We start from the raw sequence: 10000 nt of genomic DNA on the forward strand, positions 1-10000 counted from the left end.
GTTACATAAACCCATGTGTGTGTGAGAGATAACGGGGATGTGACAGAGGCTGACTAGCAGCTGTCTCAGCTCAGCTCTCGCCAAACTCCATTCAGAAAACACCGGATTTTCTGGGTCTCCGGTTGGCTGACAGAGTCAGCAGCTGACAGGACAACGTCGCACTTCCTCCGAATATCAAAGGTCACACGGGAACATCGGCTACAGATTAGCTGATTATATCACCACTTCATACACAGAACTGAAATGCACTCCTGCACCTTTTGTTAAAAATCTATATATATATCCTACCTCAATCAATGCTCGGTTACAAGTCTGCTCATGCCCTGTCTTCTGTTGTCGGTCTTAAATGCTCTACTTTAAGTGGTACTGTATGTAAAGTCTGTAATGTGTGTGCACTAAATGTAGCCTGTCTCGAATGTCGTTTACATATAATGTCATTTTCAAATATTTTCATTGTGTAACACCACTTGATCCACGGTGAAACGTTGTCTCGTGTCACTACATGCAGTGTATATGGTTGAAATGACAATAAAAACCCACTTGACTTGATAATAATTAACATCTACTTTTATAGTGGGAGCCCAGCGCTCACTGTCTTTTAAAGATAGCATATTGTTACAGGTGACATCTTACAGATGACATAGCTATGTATTACATGTGACATCTTACAGATGACATAGCTATGTATTACAGGTGACATCTTACAGATGACATAGCGATGTATTACAGGTGACATTGATCAATTAGGAGTATGCCGAATAAACACAGTGTGAACTAATAATGTGTCCAATCACTAAAAGCTCATGTAACACCTGGTGAAAGTGGACCGACGGACGGAAACGCTTAAAATGAGAGATTTTCTGGAGCGAGTTTGGTTTTAGACGCTTGAAAATCAGAAAAACTTATATAAAAACTGGGATGATTACGGTCTTTTTTTTTTTTTTTTTTTTGTAACTACAGCAACGCCCAAATGTCATTAAAATGTGACTTTAAAATTACTAATATTAACAACCTAAAGCTATTCTGTGGCTTTCTGTTAGCAGCTAGCACCGGTTAGCCGGTTAGCTAACTAACTAACCGACACTTTCCAGGTGAAAAGAGCCGCTTTTCTGAGCCGCAGACGGTTGAACTCACCGGGTGACTTTGCTGTGGAATCTCGCCTTCGATGTCATAAAGAATCCAAGTTTCCTCGTAGACAAGTTCACGTGAAAAGAGCTCAGTTGGTGGTTAAAGGGAAAGTCAAGAGCCAGCTGTGAATGTCACGACCACGTCAGGGAAAAAAGAAAAACATTCAGGGGCCGCGAAGTCTCGCGAGATCTGGCAATAACATCCCCTTAGTCAGATAGAGAGCGATACTGCCCCCTGCTGGTGACACTGACTAACTGCAGCTGTTTTAAGATCATAAAAAGTAAAATAATTTAATATACATTTCTTTATTAGTTAATAAATTGCAGGAACGTTGACTGTGTTCTTAAACGTTTGTGTCTTTAAATATGTATTTAAAAAAAAATATATATATTTAATTTTATGAATATTTATTTTATTTTAAATTATATAATAGATTGTTATTTTCAAGCTTATCTTGACTAAAATATAAATTGTGAATCAATCTTTTTTTTTTTATAGATACAGTACTTATCTCAATCTGTACATCATTAAAGACCAAAAACATCCTGATAAATCGCAAAAAAAGCGAGAATCTCGCGAGATTTTCGGCTTCCACGTCTCCTCCGTCCCATATGCTCGGTGTCGTCATCGCGTTCCCTGCGTGCACTAGTGTTGTGGCGTTTAGTAATGTAGAAATTTAGAGACCAAAACACGAGTTTCTGGGTTAAATAACCGCCGTCAGGAAGCCAAAGGGATCGTTCACACCGACACCGACCCGGTACTAACACCGTAATCTACCGGGGACACTGCTGTAGCCATGTCTGCGGGGTCCGGGAACAGAAACACGAACACGGAACCGTGGGGAAGCTTCGATGAAAACCTCATCCAGGTAAGCTAACATGCTAACGTGCTAACTCACTATTTAACCATTTAACACGGTTGTTTTCCCTGTTCCTGATTCGTCACGGCTCTGACGTCAGGCTCGCTTGTTGACGTTGTAAAAAGACCCAAAATAAAATATAAACAGTAGATTATTATTACAGTGTAGAGTGAGGAGTCCCAATAAAGGTAAACAGAGAAGTTAGGAGAGAACAGATGTGTGTGTGTGTGTGTGTGTGTGTGTGTGTGTGTGTGTGTGTGTGTGTGTGTGTGTGTGTGTGTGTGTCTTTCTGTGTGTGTGTCTCTCTGTCTGTGTGTGTGTGTGTGTGTCTTTCTGTGTGTGTTTCTGTGTGTGTGTGTGTGTGTGTGTGTGTGTGTCTGTCTCTCTCTCTCTCTGTGTGTGTGTGTGTGTGTATAACCCTGTGTGTGTGTGTGTGTGTATAACCCTGTGTGTGTGTGTGTGTGTGTGTGTGTGTGTGTGTGTCTGTCTCTCTCTGTGTGTGTGTGTGTGTGTGTGTATAACCCTGTGTGTGTGTGTGTGTGTGTATAACCCTGTGTGTGTGTGTGTGTGTGTGTGTGTGTGTGTGTGTCTCTATAACCCTGTGTGTGTGTGTGTGTATAACCCTGTGTGTGTGTGTGTGTGTGTGTGTGTGTGTGTGTGTGTGTATAACCCTGTGTGTGTGTGTGTGTGTGTATAACCCTGTGTGTGTGTGTGTGTGTGTGTGTGTGTATAACCCTGTGTGTGTGTGTGTGTGTGTGTGTGTGTGTAACCCTGTGTGTGTGTGTATAACCCTGTGTGTGTGTGTGTGTGTGTGTGTGTGTGTATAACCCTGTGTGTGTGTGTGTGTGTGTGTGTGTGTGTGTGTGTGTGTGTGTGTGTGTGTGTATAACCCTGTGTGTGTGTATAACCCTGTGTGTGTGTGTGTGTGTGTGTGTGTGTGTGTGTGTGTGTGTGTGTGTGTGTGTGTATAACCCTGTGTGTGTGTATAACCCTGTGTGTGTGTGTGTGTGTGTGTGTGTGTGTATAACCCTGTGTGTGTGTATAACCCTGTGTGTGTGTGTGTTTGTGTGTGTGTGTGTGTGTGTGTGTATAACCCTGTGTGTGTGTATAACCCTGTGTGTGTGTGTGTGTGTGTGTGTGTGTGTGTGTGTGTGTGTGTGTGTGTATAACCCTGTGTGTGTGTATAACCCTGTGTGTGTGTATAACCCTGTGTGTGTGTATAACCTGTGTGTGTGTGTGTGTGTGTGTGTGTGTGTGTGTGTGTGTGTGTGTGTGTGTGTGTGTGTGTGTGTGTGTGTATAACCCTGTGTGTGTATAACCCTGTGTGTGTGTGTGTGTGTGTGTGTGTGTGTGTGTGTGTGTGTGTGTGTGTGTGTGTGTGTGTGTGTGTGTGTGTGTAGCCTGGTCCTGGTGGGGCTGCTGTCATCGACATGGAGAACATGGACGATACGTCCGGCTCGAGCTTCGAGGACGTGGGCGAGCTGCACCAGAGGATGGAGGACGAGGACGAGGGCGCCGCCGAGGAAGACCAGCAAGACCACGAGGACTTCCTCGGGATGAAGGGCCTCAAGGGCCAGCTGGGCAGACAGGTCGCTGACGAGGTGAGACAGGTCACAGGTCACTGACGAGGTGAGACAGGTCACTGACGAGGTGAGACAGGTCACAGACGAGGTGAGACAGGTCACAGACGAGGTGAGACAGGTCACAGGTTACTGACGAGGTGAGACAGGTCACAGGTCACTGACGAGGTGAGACAGGTCACTGACGAGGTGAGACAGGTCACTGACGAGGTGAGACAGGTCACAGGTTACTGACGAGGTGAGACAGGTCACTGACGAGGTGAGACAGGTCACAGACGAGGTGAGACAGGTCACAGACGAGGTGAGACAGGTCACAGGTTACTGACGAGGTGAGACAGGTCACAGACGACGTGAGACAGGTCACTGACGAGGTGAGACAGGTCACAGGTCACTGACGAGGTGAGACAGGTCACTGACGAGGTGAGACAGGTCACAGGTCACTGACGAGGTGAGACAGGTCACTGACGAGGTGAGAGAGGTCACAGGTCACTGACGAGGTGAGACAGGTCACTGACGAGGTGAGACAGGTCACAGGTCACTGACGAGGTGAGACAGGTCACTGATGAGGTGTCACAGGTCACTGACGAGGTGAGACAGGTCAGAGGTCGCTGACGAGGTGAGACAGGTCACAGGTCGCTGACGAGGTGAGACAGGTCAGAGGTCACTGACGAGGTGAGACAGGTCAGAGGTCACTGACGAGGTGAGACAGGTCACAGGTCACTGACGAGGTGAGACAGGTCACAGGTCACTGACGAGGTGAGACAGGTAAGAGGTCACTGACGAGGTGAGACAGGTCACTGACAAGGTGAGACAGGTCACAGGTCACTGACGAGGTGAGACAGGTCACTGACGAGGTGAGACAGGTCACAGGTCACTGACGAGGTGAGACGGGTCACTGACGAGGTGAGACAGGTCGCTGACGAGGTGAGACAGGTCAGAGGTCACTGACGAGGTGAGACAGGTCACAGGTCACTGACGAGGTGAGACAGGTCAGAGGTCACTGACGAGGTGAGACAGGTCGCTGACGAGGTGAGACAGGTCACAGGTCACTGACGAGGTGAGACAGGTCAGAGGTTCACCTCTTTTTCAGGGGAGAGACACATGAAATCATGTGAGGAGACATATTCATACACACACAGACACATAAACACACACACAGACAGACACACACCTAGAGAGAGACACACACACACACACACACACAGACACACACCTAGAGAGAGACACACATACACACAGACACACACCTAGAGAGACACACACACACACACACACACACACACACACACACACAGAGAGAGAGACACACACACACACACCTACAGAGAGACACACACACACACACCCACACCTAGAGAGAGAGAGAGACACACACACACACACACACACACACCTAGAGAGACACACACACACACACACACACACACAGAGAGAGAGACACACACACACACACACACACACACCTAGAGAGACACACACACACACACCTAGAGAGAGACACACACACACACACACACACACACCTAGAGAGAGAGACACACACACCTAGAGAGAGAGAGACACACACACACACCTAGAGAGAGAGACACACACACACACACACACACCTAGAGAGAGACACACACACACACACACACCTAGAGAGAGAGACACACACACACACACAGAGAGAGAGACACACACACACACACACACACCTAGAGAGACACACACACACACACACACACACACCTAGAGAGAGAGACACACACACCTAGAGAGAGAGACACACACCAGAGAGACACACACACACACACACACACACACACCTAGAGAGAGAGACACACACACACACACACACACACCTAGAGAGAGAGACACACACAGACACACACACACCTAGAGAGAGAGACACACACACACACACCTAGAGAGAGAGACACACACACACACACACACACCTAGAGAGACACACACACACACACACACACCTAGAGAGAAACACACACACACACACACACACACACACACACACAGACACACCTAGAGAGAGACACACAGACAGACAGACGGATGCACCAGTATAGGCTACAGAGAAAGCATGGAGCTCTGCAGAGCCATGAATCAGACTTAAGAGAAGAGCTGTGATTGGTGGAAAGCCAGAGAAGACCTGTGATTGGTGGAAAGCCAGAGAAGAGCTGTGATTGGTGGAGTGTGACTCCCCTGTGTGCTGCGTCCAGGTGTGGCAGGCGGGGAAGCGCCAGGCGTCCCGAGCGTTCAACCTGTACGCCAACATCGACATCCTGAGGCCCTACTTCGACGTGGAGCCCGTGCAGGTCCGCAGCAGGTAACAGCCCCCACTTCCTGTTCACTTCCTGTTCACTTCCTGTTCACTTCCTGTTCACTTCCTGTTCACTTGTCAGTCTGACGCTGCATCTGTCGGTACACGATCCGTTCTGCACACGCGCAAGATATTACTGTTTACGATCTGTTCCACGCTAGCCTATGGCTAGCCTCCACCGTCTGGGAAGCTAACGTTAGTTTAGCTAACAGCTAATTCGGCTAACCGCTAGCTGACAGCTATAGTCAAACTTAACGGGAGAAGCAGCTGCAGCGACGTTAAGACTTTACAGTAATAACAATAAAGACCAGTGTTGAGTGATTGTATTTTAAATGAGCACAAGTAAAGTAGAGCTGACGTAACAGCTGTTATATATGTTAACGTTTATTTTTACATTTTATTTTGAGGGTCTTTTAAAGTTATTACATGCTGTCTCAGCTAGCGGTTAGCCCAATTAGCTGTTAGCTAAACTAACGTTAGCTTCAAAACTATGAATGAACACATATGGAATTATGTACTTAACAAAAAAGTGTGAAATAACTGAAAACATGTCTTATATTTTAGATTCTTCAAAGTAGCCACCCTTTGCTTTTTTTATTAATAAGGGAAATAATTCCACTAATGAACCCTGACAAAGCACACCTGTGAAGGTAAAACCATTTCAGGTGACTACCTCATGAAGCTCATTGAGAGAACACCAAGGGTTTGCAGAGTTATCAAAAAAAGCAAAGGGTGGCTACTTTGAAGAATGTAAAATATAAGACATGTTTTCAGTTATTTCACACTTTTTGTTAAGTACATAATTCCATATGTGTTCATTCATAGTTTTGATGCCTTCAGTGAGAATCTACAATGTAAATAGTCATGAAAATAAAAAGGAAACGCATTGAATGAGAAGGAGTGTCCAAACTTTTGGCCTGTACTGTAGGTACAATACAACATGTATAAAAATGTAGGTTTAAAGTGCTTGTTGTGCTGTCTGATAGCCTGAGGTATAAAAGAGAGAGCATACCGCTTAGTTGGTGTCCCGGGAGGCCTTAGCCTACCACTACGTTCCATAACTCTACCAATCAGATTATCAAGTTTTGGATTTGAAAATAAGGGACATTTTTCGGGGCAGCCCCACCACCCCAACCCAGCTCCAGTGTCCCTTACATTTTAAGACAGGTTTACAAGAAAGCTACAATCACCACTTGGTGCAGAATGCTCCAAACATTTACAATTTATAACATTGCTTGTCCTTTACATTTACATTTTATTTTCATTCCACACATTCTTTTCATTTCATATTGCTTTTCTTTGACAGTTTTTCTTTTCATTTCACATAACTTTTCTTTACTCTTTTAGTGAGTTATTGTACACATTTGTTGCAGACTTTGCATTCTTTAAGACTGTTTTGGAAGGAGTGTATTTGTGGGCGGGGCCAGAGTGGTTCATTCAACATGAGAGTAGAGCGCAAACACTTCTGTTGTCTAACTTCATCCTATTCTCTGTGTCTAACTTCATCCTATTCTCTGTGTCTAACTTCATCCTATTCTCTGTTGTCTAACTTCATCCTATTCTCTGTTGTCTAACTTCATCCTATTCTCTGTGTCTAACTTCATCCTATTCTCTGTGTCTAACTTCATCCTATTCTCTGTGTCTAACTTCATCCTATTCTCTGTGTCTAACTTCATCCTATTCTCTGTGTCTAACTTCATCCTATTCTCTGTGTCTAACTTCATCCTATTCTCTGTGTCTAACTTCATCCTATTCTCTGTTGTCTAACTTCATCCTATTCTCTGTGTCTAACTTCATCCTATTCTCTGTGTCTAACTTCATCCTATTCTCTGTGTCTAACTTCATCCTATTCTCTGGAACACATGCTAGTTTTTACTGATCACTAACATGCTAGTTACCATGCTAAACACCCTGTCTTCTTCCGATCACTTCTGGTAGCTGTGCCTGAGAGAAATGCTCAATCATTCCCAATCTTAACAGTAATTAGATCACTAACGGAGTAAGTGTATGGTATATGTAAAGGAGATAACATAGACACAGGCTAATTACTGATCACTAACATGATAGTTAACATTAGTAATTACTGATCACTAACATGCTAGTTAACGTTAGTAATTACTGATCACTAACATGCTAGTTAACATGAGTAATTACTGATCACTAACATGCTAGTTAACATTAGTAATTACTGATCACTAACATGCTAGTTAACATTAGTAATTACTGATCACTAACATGCTAGTTAACATTAGTAATTAAATGCTAGTTAACCTAAACAGCTAATGGAGTCACAAACAGCCTGTTAACATGAGTAATTACTGATCACTAACCTGTACTATACGGTAAATTCCTGATCACTAACATGCTGTTAACAGTAAGTGAGTTCTACTGACATGCTAGTTGGTAATTACTGATCACTAACATCTAGTTAGATCACTAACATGCTAGTTATTGTAATTACTGATCAGCGTCTGCTAGTTAACGGAGACATAACATGAGTTAACATTAGGTAATTGGATCCTTTAGTTAACATTGTAATCGTGATCACTAACTTTAGAATTAGTAATTACTGATTAACATGCTAGTTAGTATTAGTAATTACTGATCACTAACAAGTTAACATTAGTAATTACTGATCAAACATGATAGTTAACATTAGTAAATGATCACTAACATGCTAGTTAACATTAGTAATTGGGATCACTAACATGCTAGTTAACATTAGTAAACTGATCACTAACATGCTAGTTCTCTGATTAACATGCTAGTTAACATTAGTAATTATTGATCACTAACATGCTAGTTAACAATAATTATTGATCAGGTAACATGCTAGTTAACATTCCTGATCACTAACGGCTTTAACATTATAACTGATCACTAACTGTTCTGTAGTAATTCCACTAACAGGCTAGTTAACATTAGTAATTACTGATCACTGATGCTAGTTAACATTAGTAATTTTGATCACTAACATGCTAGTTAACATTAGTAATTACTGATCACTAACATGCTAGTTAACATTGTGATCCTCTCAGGCTTTTAACAATAATTACTGAGACACTGAACATCCTAGTTAACATTAGTAATTTTAACATGAGTTAACATTAGTAATTAGGCTGATCACTAACATGCTGAGAGTTAACATTAGTAATTAGGCTTGATCACAATAAGAGCTGAACATGCTAGTTAACATTAGTAATTATTGATCACTAACATGGCTAGTTTTTCATCACTAAATAGTTAAAGAGCTGCTAGACACATTGACACATGCTAGTTAACATTAGTAATTGTCCTAACAGGCTTTTAACAATAAAGATCTGAGACACTGACACTTTGTCCTCTAACAGGCTTTTAACATTAGTAATTACTGACACTAACACTAGTTAACCTCTCAGGCTTTTAACATGCAATAACAAGTAAGCTGAGACTAACATGACATTAGTAATTTGTCCTCTCAGGCTTTTCACAATAAGAGCTGAGACACTGACACTTTGTCCTCTCAGGCTTTTCACAATAAGAGCTGAGACACTAACACAGATAATTTGTCCTCTCAGGCTTTTCACAATAAGAGCTGAGACACTGACACGGTTTGTCCTCTCAGGCTTTTCACAATAAGAGCTGAGACACTGACACTTTGTCCTCTCAGGCTTTTCACAATAAGAGCTGAGACACTGACACTTTGTCCTCTCAGGCTTTTTCACAATAAGAGCTGAGACACTGACACTTTGTCCTCTCAGGCTTTTCACAATAAGAGCTGAGACACTGACACTTTGTCCTCTCAGGCTTTTCACAATAAGAGCTGAGACACTGACACTTTGTCCTCTCAGGCTTTTCACAATAAGAGCTGAGACACTGACACTTTGTCCTCTCAGGCTTTTCACAATAAGAGCTGAGACACTGACACTTTGTCCTCTCAGGCTTTTCACAATAAGAGCTGAGACACTGACACTTTGTCCTCTCAGGCTTTTCACAATAAGAGCTGAGACACTGACACTTTGTCCTCTCAGGCTTTTCACAATAAGAGCTGAGACACTGACACTTTGTCCTCTCAGGCTTTTCACAATAAGAGCTGAGACACTGACACTTTGTCCTCTCAGGCTTTTCACAATA

At 43.2% G+C, this 10000-nt stretch overlaps 2 protein-coding genes across 2 annotated transcripts in view; one reads left to right on the forward strand and one right to left on the reverse strand.

Moving 5' to 3' along the window:
- ncoa4 (nuclear receptor coactivator 4) overlaps positions 1–1321 on the reverse strand; it is a 25783-nt gene extending 24462 nt beyond the window's left edge. The window contains 1 exon segment of the mRNA XM_028604099.1: positions 1135–1321. Within this exon segment, the coding sequence (XP_028459900.1) occupies positions 1135–1172 (38 nt within the window). The 5' untranslated portion in view covers positions 1173–1321.
- A 399-nt stretch (positions 1322–1720) lies between these two features.
- yipf3 (Yip1 domain family, member 3) overlaps positions 1721–10000 on the forward strand; it is a 16450-nt gene continuing 8170 nt past the window's right edge. Inside the window, exons 1-3 of the mRNA XM_028603009.1 lie at positions 1721–1996; positions 3388–3588; positions 5787–5893. Of these exons, the coding sequence (XP_028458810.1) occupies positions 1925–1996; positions 3388–3588; positions 5787–5893 (380 nt within the window). The 5' untranslated portion in view covers positions 1721–1924. The remainder of the gene's footprint in view (positions 1997–3387; positions 3589–5786; positions 5894–10000) is intronic.

Source organism: Perca flavescens, chromosome 17, assembly GCF_004354835.1.
Source record: "Perca flavescens isolate YP-PL-M2 chromosome 17, PFLA_1.0, whole genome shotgun sequence".
Lineage (NCBI taxonomy): Eukaryota > Metazoa > Chordata > Actinopteri > Perciformes > Percidae > Perca > Perca flavescens.